The sequence below is a fragment of the Sus scrofa genome, chromosome 3, assembly GCF_000003025.6.
Source record: "Sus scrofa isolate TJ Tabasco breed Duroc chromosome 3, Sscrofa11.1, whole genome shotgun sequence".
NCBI lineage: Eukaryota > Metazoa > Chordata > Mammalia > Artiodactyla > Suidae > Sus > Sus scrofa.
The window spans coordinates 16803829-16819324 of record NC_010445.4 but is presented as its reverse complement, the minus strand read 5'-3'; the positions used below and the strand labels follow the sequence as shown (position 1 = coordinate 16819324).

Sequence of the window (15496 nt, the reverse complement as noted above, 5' to 3'; positions counted from 1 at the left end):
GCGTGTCTGTGGTGCAGGCCAGCAGCAGCTCTGATTCGCCCCCTAGCCTGGGAACCTCCACATGTTGTGGGTATAGCCCTTAAAAAGCAAAAAAAAAAGGGAAAATCAAGTCCATATTGAGACAACTGTGTTCTTCTGCAAAATGCATTATGTTCAGCATGTGTGACTTATAACCTAATACTTAAAGAGACACATTTTGAAAGAAAATCTCTTTATTCTAATTAATTCACAATCAATAACATCAGAAAAGCATGTTTCAGAGGCCACATAAACATCTGCCCAGCTCCAAACTCAATACTCAATGAGCTTCCACATCAGAAGAATACCCTCCTCCACTGCAATTCTGAAGCACGAAAGCTATTAGTGATAGAGGAGAGGTTTAATCTTGATTTCACACTTTATATCTTCATGATCAATCACATTTTTATGCTAAATCAACCAGGTCATGGAGGGTGATTTTTCATGTCTTCAGTGGAGCTTCTTGATTAAGATAATCCTGCAAACAGAAAAGGTATGTTAAAAGAGCACTAGCCACATATTCTCAACAAAACAGAAATCCTCCAAATTACAAGAGGAGGAGTGAAGCCCAAGGTTGTTAAGTTTCTTTTTTCGTTGGCCATGACCATAGAATGTGGAAGTTCTTCTGCCAGGGATCGAACCTGCACCACAGCTGTGACCTGAGCCACAGCAGTGACAAGGGCCATATCCTTAATTGGTAGGCCACCAGGGAACTCCTATTAGTTTTTTTCATAAGCTATTTAAGGCATCCTACAACCAACAAAACTTCAATTCTGCACCTGCCACAAATGAGAAAAGACAGGGCCTATGTACTTCAAGGGACAGAGTCCTGAATCAGAAACACAGTCATTTTGGTACTTGATGTAGCTCCACCAGAGACTTCTGATAAACGTGGCCATGGAATCTCTTAATTCCAGTTCAACTACCTGAAAGGATTAACTTCTCCTCTATTTCCTATTTAAATGAAGGTGGGAAAATGGAAATAAGCAATTTTATTTTATCTTATTTATCTATTTGGGCTTTATTTATTTATTTATTTATTTATTTGCTTTTTAGGGCCGAGAGTGCACTTGCGGCATACAGAGGTTCCCAGGCTAGGGGTCAGACTGGAGCCACAGCTGCTGGCCTATGGCTAGGGGTCGAATCAGAACTGCAGCTGCTAGGTCTACACCACAGCCACAGCAATGCCAGATCAGAGCTGAGTCTGCAACTTACACCACAGCTCACAGCAACACCGGATCCTTTAACCCAGTGAATGATGCCAGGGATCAAACCCGCATCCTCATACCAGTCAGGTTTGTTACCCCTAACCACAATGGGAACTCCCAAAATAAGCAATTTTGATAGAAGGTGAATTCTTAGTTTGATGGGAGGAAATTGCATTAAAAACAACTTGACTGCGAATATTCCAAAGGGCCTAAATCTCAAAGCTCCACTGAGTGATTTAATAAACTTGTCTGCCTCAAATGAAGGGTGTAGACAAGGCTCTATCAGTCCTTGGGCCCATTCCTGGACTTCAGTGAAATCAGAATGTAACTTTATTTTTTGTCTTTTTAGGGCTGCACCCATGGCACATGGAGGTTCCCCGGCTAGGGGTCGAATCAGAGATGTAGTCACTGGCCTATACCACAGCCACAGCAATGCCAGATCCGAGCCACTTCTGTGACCTATACCACAACTCGTGGCAATGCCAGATCCTTAACCCAGTGAGTTAGGCCAAGGATCAAACCTGCATCCTCATGGATACTGGTCAGATTTGTTTCTGCTGAGCCACAACAGGAACTCCCAGAACGTAATTTTATATTCACAAAGCACTAAGACTATGAATCACTCACAGGCAGTAACCAAGTAAGATCTTGGCACACTAAGCTACACCTGCTTAAGGAAGAACCAGATTCAGACATAACTGGTAAAAGCCTAGGATAATGACAAGAAACCTCTGGACCAGCTCCTTGTTAGAACAGTTAGACTGGTTTTAGAGTAATAAATGTCCTTTAACTTATCAGTTTATTAAACAGAGATGCCCTAAGTTTTATAGAGTCCAGGTGTACCACTCAGTGAATTAAGCAGATGCAAGTTCAATCAAGAATTGATATATCACCTACCATTTGCCAGTCTGCATTGTTTCAGCACCTCGCTGAAACCCTCACAAAGCTTAAGGTCACCCTGGTTCTGGGCACACTCCAAAAACTGTTTCACCTCATAGAAGCATGGGGCCATCTGCTGCTGCTGTGCTGGCTGGGCTCCCTGAGGCTCCTGCAAAAGCATGACGTTCAGGACTGTTAAGAAAGGAAGTAACTTATACCCGAATAAGAGCAATGGCCACCATATTTGAAGTTAACTAGCGAAAGAGAACTAGAACAACTGGCAAATTAAAGTTTCCATCTAATAACATGGAACATGAATACATTTTTTTTTTGGTCTTTTTGTTGTTGTTGTTGTTGCTATTTCTTGGGCCGCTCCCGCGGCATATGGAGGTTCCCAGGCTAGGGGTCCAATCGGAGCTGTAGCCACTGGCCTACACCAGAGCCACAGCAACGCTGGATCCGAGCCACGTCTGCAACCTACACCACAGCTCACGGCAACGCCAGATCGTTAACCCACTGAGCAAGGGCAGGGACCGAACCTGCAACCTCATGGTTCCTAGTCGGATTCGTTAACCAATGCGCCACGACGGGAACTCCCGGAACATGAATACATTTAAAGATAGAAAGAAATAAGATTTTTTTGTTGTTTGTTTTTTTAGGGCCGCACCCACAGCATATGAAGTTCCCAGCCTAGGGGTCAAATCAGAGCTCTAACTACTGAATCAGGGCTGTAATTACCGGCTCACACCACAGTCACAGCAACGTGGGATCTGAGCTGAATCTGAGACCTACACCGTAGCTCATGGCAACACTGGATCCTTAACCCACTCATCGAGGAGGCCAGTGATTGAACCTGTGTCCTCATGGATACTAATCAGATTTGTTCCCGCTGAGCCAGGACGGGAATGCCAAGCTTTTTTTTTCTTACACCCATGGCATGTGGAAGTTTCTGGGCCAGGGATTGACAAATTCCATACCACAGCAGCTACCCAAGCCACTGCAGTGACACCACTAGATCTTTAACCCACTGTGCCGCCGGAGAACTCAGAAAAAAAGGAGCTTTGACAAAATTTCCAGTTGTAATCAGAAAGATTAATGGGAGTTCCCGTCGTGGCGCATTGGTTAACGAATCCGACTAGGAACCATGAGGTTGCAGGTTCGGTCCCTGCCCTTGCTCAGTGGGTTAACGATCTGGCGTTGCCGTGAGCTGTGGTGTAGGTTGCAGACGCGGCTCGGATCCCGTGTTGCTGTGGCTCTGGCGTAGGCCGGTGGCTACAGCTCCGATTGGACCCCTAGCCTGGGAACCTCCATATGCCTCGGGAGCGGCCCAAGAAATAGCAACAACAACAACAACAACAACAAAATAAAAAATAAAAAAATTAAAAAAATTTAAAAAAAGAAAGATTAATGAACAAAGATGTAAATAAAGTGAAGTGGTTGTTTTGGCATCTAAAAACCAGTGGTTCACTGAAGTACCATGAAGGAAAAAATGAGACTACTACTGAAAAATAGACAAATGAAAGTTTCAAGTACACCAGAAATACAACACCCATGCTCCCTAGAGGAGAAAATTCACATAAGAAAGAAGGGCGGTGGCCAATAAGAGATCAGACAGAACAGAGCCACTAAAGAGATTTCAGAATTAGTTACGAGCAACGAGAACAAGATATTTAAAATAAGGGGAAAGGGGCTGTTTGACAGTGCATCAGGTTGAACTGCTACAATTCTATTCCTTGGAAAGAAACACCATTTGTACAGAACTCCCTGACGCTGGCTGAAGGTACTAACTTAACTGCCAGATGTGGCTTTGGATAAACCACTCTCCACGTGTCCTCCACATAAGGACCTTACGAATGGCCAGGTTTTCTCATAAAATCCACCACTGAAGGAAATGCTGCCTCAAATCTTACCTGGTAAGTGATGTCAGGCCTTGAGGGCTCAGCACTACTTCCTCCACCGAAGCCCCCAGTGATCGCATGACCTATCGTGTGGCCGACGGCAGAACCCACAGCCACGCCGGCTGCAGTGGTTGCCATCTGGGCCATGAGACCTGGCTGCCGAGGTGCAGCAGCAGGGGAGCCAACAGCAGATGGTGGAGCTGCTGCTGGTGGCTGAGCTGCCGGCGCTGGCCTGGGTGCAGCTCTCATCTGAGGTGCCCGGCTGTGAAAGAAAAGGACAAAAAGCATGAAGTTGTCACTTTCAACCGGGTTTGGAAATTGTGAAGTTAAAACAAACAAAAAACCCCTTGTATATTAAAATAAATCTTAGGATTTCCACTTTATTTAAACTCAAGTACTATATACATATAAGAAAAACTTTTGAGAACACAATTCCCTGAACTATTTACATCATTTTCTCTCATTAACCCTTTAAGGCTTTAATTGCCAAGTATAAGCTTTTCAGCCCCTGCCTTTTTGCAACCATTTCCATATATTCACAAAGTCTACAGTATCCTTTTTTTTTTTTTGCTTTTTAGGGCTGCATTCGCAGCATATAGAGGTTCCCAGGCTAGGGGTACAATCAGAGCTATAGCCGCCAGCCTACACCACAGCCACAGCAACTCAGGATCCAAGCCACGTCTTCAACCTACACCACAGCTCATGGCAACGCTGGAACCTTAACCCACTGGTCGAGGCCAGGGATTGAACCCTCAACCTCATGGTTCCCAGTCGGATTTGTTTCCGCTGTGCCATGACAGGGACCCCCAGTCTATAGTATCTTTAAAGAATAGTTATTCCGATACTTCATAAAAACATAACTGGTAATGACGGGGCTGATATTCTATTGAAGGATCAAATAAATGTTATGTTAAAAATATCAAGGGAATTCTCTGGTGGCTCAGCAGGTTAAAACCCTGGCACTGACACTGCTGTGGCACAAGCTTGATCCCTAGTTCAGTAACTTTCACATGCCTCAGGCGTAGCCAAAGAGAAAAAGTCAAGAGAGAAGAACAGGATGTTGTGGGATACTGCACATTTAATTTTAGGACAGTCAAGGGAGGTCTCACGGTGTGAGATGGTGCAATTGAAAGACCTACCGTCAGTCATTTGGGGAAATAAACTGGTTCAGTTTCTTCATTTCATAGATTAGAAAACTGGGAGTTCCTGTGGTGGCGCAGTGGTTAACGAATCCGACTAGGAACCCTGAGGTTGTGGGTTCGGTCCCTGCCCTTGCTCAGTGGGTTAACGATCCAGCGTTGCCATGAGCTGTGGTGTAGGGCGCAGATCCTGCTCGGATCCAGCGTTGCTGTGGCTCTGGCATAGGCTGGCAGCTACAGCTCCGATTCGACCCCTAGCCTGGGAACTTCCATATGCCGCGTGAGCGGCCCCCCAAAAAAGAAAAAACTGAAACTCAGTAAATGGAAGTGACATGTCTGAACTGTTACACCTAATTTCACCTATTTCCCATCTGTAGGACATTTGAATGCTTTCAAAATTTCAGGGAGTTCCCGTTGTGGCACAGTGGTTAACGAATCCTACTAGAAACCATGAGGTTGCGGGTTCGGTCCCTGCCCTTGCTCAGCAGGTTAACGATCCGGCGTTGCCGTGAGCTGTGGTGTAGGTTGCAGACGCGGCTCGGATCCTGCGTTGCTGTGGCTCTGGTGTAGGCTGGCAGCTACAGCTCTGATTAGACCCCTAGCCTGGGAACCTCCATATGCTGCGGGAGCGGCCCAAGAAATAGCAACAATAACAACAAAAGACAAAAGACCAAAAAAAAAAAAAAATTCACTAATATGTCCAGTGCTGCTTTCAAAATCTTTCACATAGATTATACGCCTTCTGTCCATTTTTTAGATTGTTTCCTTGGGTGCTAGTCCCTCAAATAAGACTAGGTCAAAAGTTTATGACTTCACTTCGTGTTAGGTAGTTTATTTGGCATAACTTTTTAACAATAGGGTTTCCTCTCGGATAACAATCTTTCGCTAAGTGAACTCCCTACACTCGTGGCATACTGTCTGAACACAATACACCAGGCAAGCTACTGTGCTAAATGCTCTGAATTAGCCACGAGCAAACTTGGGTCTGAGACCTTGCTTCCCTACTTATTGGTGGACAAGTCACTTATTCTGAGTCTCCAGTTTCTGTAAAACAGGAATAACATTTACCGCTAAGGTTACCGTGTGGCGCAACTGGCAGCACATTTTACAAGTATTTTACGAACTAGCAAACATCACGTACACGTGAGACATTGACGACGGTGACCCCTACTGGGCCAAGTCCTTGGAACGCTCACTGCTCACGGAAGAGATCATTTACTGAAATTAAAATGCGATATTTTCCCAATTACACTAGCTTCCATTGTTTTCTGTGCTATTTTTGGCGTTTCTGCGTGATTACACCTATAAATACCACTTATTTCTAGAACGGGCCTGTTTTAACTTGAGTTCTACAATATTTCAAATTATAATTCATGGGCATTCAAAATTAGGAAGTACGCCACTAACGAGAAAACTAGCTAAAGCCCTACAATTAGCTTGCGGCGACCGGAGGAGGGCCCACACCGCCCTGGCCTTCGGAAGCCCCGGCCCGCCGACACCCCGCTGCTCCGAGGCCCACCCGCAGCCTCTCTCTGCGCCACGGCACCAGCAGGACCCCAAACCCCGGTGGTCTCACCTAGCCGGAGGGGCCATGCGGGAAGTGCGGCTTCGGCTTCCACGAGGCATCGTAACTGCGCAACGAACGCGAACCTAGAAGACAGAGAAACTCAGAGGAGACCCTGGCGGCTTCTGCAGAGACCGACAGCGGAAGTCGGAAGGCGGGGCCGGCCTCAGCGCGCAACCAATCAGCTCTCAGGCCTTCCGTTCGCCGACGTTTCCGCGGGTTTGAAGGTCACAGGAAGAGTAGGACGTCACGGCGGCGCCTCGTCGTACGCAGTTGACGTAAGGAGCTCGGCGCCCGGGCTTTTTGCGAAATTGTAATAGGATTTGGGTGTTCACAAACCTCGTCCTCGGAGCCTAGTGCGAGTCAGAACCGCTAGCTGTTTGCTTCCTAGGGCGCAAGGACTGCAGCTGATACCTTCAGCCGTTCGCATTATTAACATGGTAGGTCAGCTCTAACCTTGAGAGAGTGAGTCAGAGCTGTGGCATGATTGCCGCTGAACCTTGGGCAAGTTACTTAACTTTTCTCATTAAGTTATTTATTGGGGTAAATATTTTTTGAGGCGCAGTGTGGGCACGTAATAACCGAAATGAAGAAAACGGAGAACTTTAGGGATCGACAGAGCTAAGTTGGTTCTACTTGTTTTTTCTGGATCCAATCAAAAATTCAGACAATAATAATGCCCCACATCTATGTATTTAATAAATGTTCCAACCCCTTCCATATATATTATAGAATTTGTGCCTGTAATTGGGATGGTATTAGTTTACTTATAATTAAACAAGATGTTCTGAATGGTCTACAAGCATTAGCTAGGTTCTGGAGATAATCTAGTTAAATGGAGTTTAAATTCAGGGAGTGAGACACTAATACCTACATAAATTGGATGGTGGAGATAGGAAGCAAAAGCAGGGTAAGGAAGTTAGAAGTTGGAGAGAGCAGGAGCCTTTGAAGAGGTGGTATCTGAACGAAATTTTTGAGTAAGTGGGGAAGCAAGCTTTGTGTTTGTCAAGGGTAAGAGCATTCCTGGCAGAGGGAACAGCAGATCCAAAGCCCTGGAGGATCTGTGCTTCAAGGATACTTGGTGTAAAGTGCTTTTAACAGTACATTTTAGGAGTTCCCTAGTGGCTCAGTTGTAATGAACCCAACTAGTATCCATTAGGATGCAGGTTCAATCCCTGGCCTCACTCAGTGGGTTAAGGATCTGGTGTTGTGTTGCTGTGAGCTGTGGTGTAGGCCCCCAGCTGCAGTTCCAATTGTACCCCAAGCCTGGAAATTTCCATGTGCCACAGTGCGGTCCTAAAAAGAAAAAAAAAAAAAAATTAAAGAAGTTATAATAGGAGTTCCCATAGTGGCGCAGTAGAAATGAATCTGACTAGAACCATGAGATCGCGGGTTTGATCCGTGGCCTCACTCAGTGGTTTAAGGATCCAGCATTGCTGTGAGCTGTGGTGTAGGTTGCAGACTCGGCTCAGATCTGGTGTTTCTGGGGCTGTGGCTGTGGTTGGCAGCTGTAGCTCTGATTAGATCCCTAGCCTGGGAACCTCCATATGCCATGAGTGTGGCACTAAAAAGCAAAAAAAAAAAAAAAAAAAAAAAAAAGTTATAGTACATACATATAATAAAATGTTATGCAGGTATTTAAAATGTTATGAAGGAATCTCTGACATGAGAAGTAGCTTTACATAATATTAAGTGAAGAGCAGGTTACAAAATAGTATACATAGTTTGTATTTTGAGGAGTTCCCTTGTGGCTTAGTGGTTAAGGATCTGGCTTTGTCACTGCCGAGGCTGATTACAGTGGTGGCATGGGTTCAATACTGGCCAGGAACTTCCGCATGTGATGGGCATGGCCAAAAAAAACATAGTAAGACTGGAATTATATACCTCCATATGGTGATGTTATCCATTATTGGATAAGAATTTCTTCCTTTTTTGGGCTTGTCTTTGTTTTCTAATTTCTCTATAGTGAACACACAATAATTAAACCCACAAAGATGATTTAAAATATGTTCTCAAATTCCTTGACAATCCATTCAAAAGGTGGAGTCTAATTCCTCTCCAACCTCTAGAGACCCTAAGCTAGAACCACCCAGCTAAGCCACTCCCAAATTCTTGACCCACAGAAACTAAGATAGTAATCTGTTACACAGCAATAGGTAACTCATACACATAATTTCTACAGTGACCATATTTGAATTTTAAAAACTCTCGTGTCTAAAATGAGTGAAATCGGAGTTCCTGTTACGGCATAGCAGATACAGTGAGTTTGGAGGACCAGAGTATTTTTGAAAGTTGTGAGAAACAAATTTAAGAAAATCTAATAGATGGTTTCTAGCACAATGTAAGGCATTTAAGATTTTTATCCAACAAGGTTAGAGCAGTCATGAGGGTTTTTATGTTACTAAAATGGTCTTCAAGGAGCTCCTGTTGTGGCTCAGTGGGTAAGAAGCCAACATAGTGTCCGTGAGATCCAATCCCCGGCCTTACTCAGTGGGTTAAGTATCCGTTGTTGTTGGAGTTCCCATTGTGGCTCAGTGGTTAACGAATCTGACTAGGAACCATGAGGTTGCAGGTTCAGTCCCTGGCCTTGCTCAGTGGGTTAAGGATCCGGCGTTGCCATGATCTGTGGTGTAGGTCGCAGATGAGGCTCCGATCCCGAGTTGCTGTGGCTGTGGTATAGGCTGGTGGCTACAGCTCCGGTTGGACCCCTAGCCTGAGAACCTCCATATGGCGCGGGAGCGGCCCAAGAAAAGGCAAAAAGACCAAAAAGACCAAAAAAAAAAAAAAAAAAGAATCCATTGTTGTTGCAAGTTGCTGCATAGGTCAAAGATGCAGCTTGGATCCAGTGTTGCTGTGATTGTGGTGTAGGTCCCATCTGGGGCTCTGATTCAACCCGTAGCCTGCCATCTCTCATATGCCACAGGTGTGGCTGTTAAAAAAATGTCTTCAGGAAGATTGATCTAGACAATCTGAGATATAGCAGAGGGAGACTAGGGGTAAGGGAAAAAATCCTGAAGGCTAAGACAGCGGCAAGGAACATTATTACTAATTATTTGAATGCCTGTTATATACCAGCCCCTGAGAGCTCCACATGCATTATTTCACTTATGCCTCACAATAGCTCTTGAAATAGGTCCTGTGTCATCCTTATTTTATAGGTAAGAAAACAAATGCTTAGTTTAAGCAACTTTCCCAAATCCATACAGGCATTTGACTCCAAAGCCAGGACTCCGACACCATATACCACACTGCCTGAATGTCAGAGACACTTTAAAAGAATTAATGGAGTGAAAAAGTTTAAAACTTTGTGACTAAAGAGGAAAATGAGGGATTGTGTTCCATAAACTTAAAAAATAATTACCACTTATTGAGCACTGATTATGTGTAAAGCCCTTAACTATGTCAGACTTTTATATATTTTTACCTATAATCCAGTTGGGCAGGGTAATCCAATAGTATTCCCATTTTACAAATGGAACACCTGAAGCTTGGTGGAACTTGAAAATAGGTGCCACTCAGAAGTTTGCTGGATGCCAGATTAATAAATAGCCATAGCTAGGATTAAACTTCAGGTTTCGGGAGTTCCCACTGTGGCGCAGTAGGATTGGGGGCATCTTGGGAGTGCTGGGACTCAATCTCCCCAGCACAGTGGATCAAGGCTTGGGTGTTGTCACAGCTGCAGTTTAGGCTGCACCTGCAGCTTGGATCTCATTCCTGGCCTGGGAACTCCATATGCCGTGGGATGGCCAAAAATGAAAGAAAAAAAAATTCATGTTGCCCCTTCCAGTACACCACCCTTCTCGCCTAACCAAGGATTCCCCACTGGGTGCAGAGGCCTGACCAAATGCAGACCAAAGAGAAAGGAAAGGGACTTTGCCATACACTGCCTAAGTTTTAACCTGTAACTCTTGTCCTTGGCCAGGGAGTTTGTGGGTGGTTCTGAACCACAGAAGGATGTCCACATATGAAGAAAAGTCAATACTCTTTGAGCGTCTGTTATGCCTGGTCTTCTAACTTGCTGTGTGACCTATGGAAAGTTATTAGAATCACATGCCTCAGAATTCCTTCTGTAAAATGGAGGTAGCATTCACTTCAAAGGATTGTAATTGGGGTCACTAGTGCAGAGAACCTAGCATACACTCTTACAATTAAAAACATTCCTGGAGTTCCCGTCGTGGTGCAGTGGTTAACGAATCCGACTAGGAACCTGAGGTTGTGGGTTCGGTCCCTGCCCTTGCTCAGTGGGTTAACGATCCGGCGTTGCCGTGAGCTGCGGTGTAGGTTGCAGATGCGGCTTGGATCCTGCGTTGCTGTGGCTCTGGCGTAGGCCAGTGTCTACGGCTCCGGTTTGACCCCTAGCCTGGGAACCTCCATATGCCACGGGAGCGGCCCAAGAAATAGCAAAAAGACCAAAAAAAAAAAAAAAAAAAATTCCTGTTCTGGGGAGTTTCAATCGTGTCTCAGCGGGTAACAAACCTGACTAGTATCCATGAGGATGTGGGTTTGATCCCTGGCCTTGCTCAGTGGGTTGAGGATCTGGCGTTGCGGTGAACTGCGGTGCAGGTCCTGGGCCCCTCTCAAATCCCAAATTGCTGTGGCTGTGGTGCAGGCCTGCAGCTGCAGCTCTGTTTTGACCCCTAGCCAGGAAACTTACATATGCAGTGAGTGCAGCCTTAAAGAAAAAATAAATTCCTCTTCAGGCAAACATATGTTAAAGCTGCACAGTAGTATATGACACTTGGGTTGAGATCTTGTACACACTCCTGTCTTTGTTCTGCCCCTCTTCATCTTTGTGATTTACACATAAGAACTCAAATATTTGTGGACTTGAAACAAGTCACCACAGCAACTTAAAAAAAAAAAAAAAAAACCCAAAAAAGTTAAAAAGCCATTCTTGCTTCTCTCTTTTAATTAAAAACCCTAAACAGGCATACCCACTTGGATGTTACTTAACAATCAGCAAGGAAAAGATACTGAAGCAGTAAACTTAAGTCATGTCGAAAAGGAGGTCTGTTGACCAACATGGACTGTCCCCCTTAGGACCACAGTTACAGCTGGAGGCAGAGAAAATACTTTTATCAGGTCCTTCGGGTGTCCTGTAGAAAACCAGACAAAAAAATAAAAACCAATTATTCTCTTTAGTCCGTGCATAAACACTGGCAGTAAACCCCTCACTTTGTAGTTTTAGGAAGATGTTTTCTGCGTTTCCTAGCCCCTTCTACCCAACTACAAAATTCCGAAAGGTAGAGATTTACAAGATTCCAACTGCAGTCCGGAGAGAAGGTGGGGCCCAGCTAATGACTCGCGACGCGGGGCAGCATCAGAAAGGGGCGACTGTGCCGGGGTCGAGTTGGCAGGGCGGACGGGAGCGTCATGCGGCTCCCCTGGGCCCTGGCCGGTGGCTGTTGGCACGCACCGGCGCTCAGGCGAGACCGGTGCGCGGTCTGGGCTGCAGCTGCCGCTGGCGACGCTTGCGCTGGCCGTTTAGGAGCTTCTGTGCGATCTTACGCTCGTGGCCGCCGGGCACCAGCCAGTTGGTGCGCAGTTCCCGCTCGCGCCGCGTCCGGCCCTTGCTGCGCCCCGCCCCGCAGGCTGGAAAGTCGCGCAGGTAGTAGTAATCCGGGCAGTCATAGAGCTCCTCCTCGGAGCCCACCGGCGACCACGCCTTGGGTGGTGGCGCCTGGGCCGGAGCCCGAACCCTGGAAAAGGCCGATTCCATCGCGTCGGGCTGCCCCGCAGCCCGCCCGCGCCCCGGCGCGCGCGTGTCTGGAGATCCCCACCCCGCGCTTCGATCCGCTCCGTCGGAGGGGGCGGGGGCTAGGGCTGATGTCACAGAGCCTGGAGGGTGCCCCGCGCGAGGCCCCGGCGCTCCAGTCCCGGGAACTGTGACCCGCTCCTCCTCCACCCCGGCCCGTACGCCGCTGGCGCGAGAGGGGCAAGTGGCAAAATCTGACCGAACACTTCCCCGTGTCAGTCAAAAATAGGAAATTATCCAAGTATCAACCGTGAGGGAGTTGTGCATTCCTCGGGAGAACTTTTATCAGCATTGCACATTTTGTTAGGCTGTTTGATGGCAGGAGTTAAGTGCTCAATAATGGCATAAAGTGAAAAATTAGTCTCAAGTATTATCTCTGGTATCCCAGTAATGTATTTTTGACTGAAAGGAAATACATCAGAATGCTAAAAGTATTTCTGGCCGGTAGGGACGTACATACCTTAGTTCTTTTTCCTTTCCGCAGTTCATGTTTTTGATAAAGAGTACGAATTAACTGTATTAAGCGAACGATTCAGAGGGAAAAGTCACTTTGCCTGGTGCAGGGTCAGAACCCCGCACAGTTTCGGATGATCCGCGGGTGCCCGTGTCCTTGGATTGGGGGACGCTAAGCGTGGATAACGATGCGCGGGCAGTTTAGGGGTGGAGGCCAGGAGTCGGGAGCGGCTGCGCAGGGGGACCAGGGCGAGCCCAGCTTCCCACGCACCCACCAGTCCCGGCTGCGATGGGCCCTGCGGACGTGGGGGTAAGGATGCTCCCCAAGAGCAGCTGAGGCCAGAGGAATCAGTCCCTGTGCCAGGCTAGGTCGGAGTTCCCATTGTGGCACAGCAGAAACGAATCCGGCTAGTAATCATGAGGTTGAGGGTTCGATCCCTGGCCTTGTTCAGTGGGTTAAGGATCTGGCCTTGCTGTGGCCGGCAGCTGTAGCTCCGATTCGACCCCCTCCCCCCCCATCCTGGGAACCTTGGGTGCGGCCCTAAAAAAAAAAAAAGAAAGAAAATTAAAGGCCAGGTTTACCGCGGAGAGCCGCCACACAGCAGCGGAGCTGGAGTCATTAACACCCGGGGGCACGCGAGGCTCTGCGGCGAATCCCAGGTCTAATTACCTAATTACAGTCTCCTTAAATGCTGCTCTCGGGGAGTTACTGTGAAGAATGCCTTTGTTTTGGCTCGATTTAACTAGCGCAGGTAACTCTCTTCCTACAAAAATTGCATCTACTCCCTCGGGGATTTTCTTTTTAATAGATCGAAAATAATTGTGTAGTTGGAAAAAAAAAAAAAAGTCCTTCTCAGATATTTGGTTTTGCTGAGTTTCTGTCTGTGACCAGGTTGCCACTTTGAGTTTTTTCTCTTCGCTCTAAAGTCGTTTCCCTTGTGGGGCGTGGCCTACATACCGCGCTGAGGGCAATTTTGGTAGTTCCTTAAATGAACAAGTCCCAGAGAGTGTTTTTAATAAAACACCGAGGGGATTTTCTCTTCCACCCACGTGCCTTACACCTGCCACTGGGAAGGAGAGAAACTAATATTTATCCCTGTGCTACTCTCCCACACATTATCTCTTTTTAAAAGTCTCTTTTAGAATTTGTTATGAAAATATTCAGATATTCTGTGAAGTGAAAATAGAACGAAGACCTCCCATATCCCTTCATACTGGATTCAACAATTACCAAGATCCTGTCTCATTTGCATTATCCCTATTATCCTCTGCTGCAGACTTTATGCCTGGTCATTCTTTTTTTTTTTTTTTTTTCTTTTTCTTTCTCCTTGCTTCCTAAAGCCACACCTGCAGCATATGGAAGTTCCTAGGCTAGGGGTCAAATCGGAGCTGCAGCTGCCTGCCTACACCACAGCAACTCAGGATACTAGCCAAGTCTGCGATGTACACGGCAGCTCAGAGCAACACCAGATCCTTAACCCACTGAGTGAGGCCAGGGATCAAACTGCATCCTCATGGATACCAGTCAGGCTCACGATCCACTGAGCCACAATGGGAACTCCCCCTGTTCACTCTTATATATCTCAATGTACAGTTCTCAAACACTAGACTTATTTCTTACATAACTTCAATGCTATTTTCACACTTGACAAAATTAACTAGGCCCTGTTATTATCTAGTACTTAGTCCAGAGTCGAATTTCTCTGATTGTCCAAAAGACATTGGAATACGTACAACTCAGAATATATACAAAATCTACACACGAAATGTGCTTGTATGATATTTAAGTCTCGAATAGCCAGCCTAGGGTGTGCCCCTGCCTTCTTCACTTTTCCCTGACATGACTGGTTGCAAAAACTGGGTCGGTTGTCTTGTAAAATGCCCTACTTTGTGGCTGTGTCTGCTACCTTTGGTGTCATTTAACTTGTTCCTCTCTCTTCTGTATCTTGTAAATTGAGGTTGGCTCTAGAGGCTGGTTTATACTCAGATGCACTTTCCTAGGAAGTGATGTGTGTTGGCATCACACTAGGAGACCCAGAATAGCTCATTGTCCCAAGTTTAGTGATCAGTGGGCTCAGGTGGTGACAGCCTGTCTCTGCAATTGTATAGTTCCACATTTAACTATTATTTAATAGTTTCATCCATATTCATTTCTTTATTTTCTATTGTGTTCATTTTCTATTAGTTCATTAGGGCTGCAAAATGGTTATTTTATTAGCTAGAATTCTTTCCCTTGTGAACTATTCAATTTGGTTACCCTGATAAACATTTTTGCTACCAGTTTTACTGAGGTACAGTTGGCATACATCACTGTATAAGTTTAAGGTATACAGCGAGCATAACGATTTGACTTATAGAAAGTTCCCATAGTGGTCAGTGGAAACAAACCCGACTAGTATCTGTGAGGACGTGGGTTCTATCCCTGGCTTCACTCAGTGGGTTAAGGATCCAGCATTGTTGTGAGCTGTGGTGTCGGTTGCAGATGTGGCTCAGACCCCTTGTTGCTGTGGCTGTGGTGTGGGCTGGCAGCTGCAGCTCCGATTCAACTCAGCCTGGGAACTTCCATATGCCTCGGGTGCAGC

At 46.1% G+C, this 15496-nt stretch overlaps 2 protein-coding genes and 1 long non-coding RNA gene across 7 annotated transcripts in view; 1 reads left to right on the top strand and 2 right to left on the bottom strand.

Annotated features, from left to right (window-relative positions):
• On the bottom strand, positions 195-6916 carry CHCHD2 (coiled-coil-helix-coiled-coil-helix domain containing 2). Its single transcript, XM_003124448.4, has 4 exons — positions 6719-6916; positions 4016-4265; positions 2124-2274; positions 195-496 (listed from the first exon to the last, which is right to left on the bottom strand). The coding sequence occupies exons 1-4, from the start codon at positions 6766-6768 to the stop codon at positions 486-488; spliced, it is 462 nt and encodes a 153-aa protein (XP_003124496.1). The 5' UTR covers positions 6769-6916; the 3' UTR covers positions 195-485.
• Positions 7010-15496, top strand: part of LOC102162776 — a 46967-nt gene continuing 38480 nt past the window's right edge. For all 4 annotated transcript variants that reach the window (XR_001307408.2, XR_001307405.2, XR_002342340.1 and 1 more), the window contains exon 1: positions 7010-7146. This is a non-coding gene — a long non-coding RNA (uncharacterized LOC102162776). The remainder of the gene's footprint in view (positions 7147-15496) is intronic.
• Positions 11482-15397, bottom strand: NUPR2 (nuclear protein 2, transcriptional regulator). 2 transcript variants are annotated; one of them, XM_005662015.3, is made up of 2 exons: positions 12123-15397; positions 11482-11802 (listed from the first exon to the last, which is right to left on the bottom strand). In XM_005662015.3, exon 1 carries the CDS (start codon positions 12423-12425, stop codon positions 12129-12131), a length of 297 nt encoding a protein of 98 aa, XP_005662072.1. In that variant the 5' UTR covers positions 12426-15397; the 3' UTR covers positions 11482-11802; positions 12123-12128. The 2 variants fall into 2 exon arrangements, 1 of the variants encoding a protein (XP_005662072.1); XR_302141.3 differs by having other exon boundaries at positions 11598-11802; positions 11962-15397.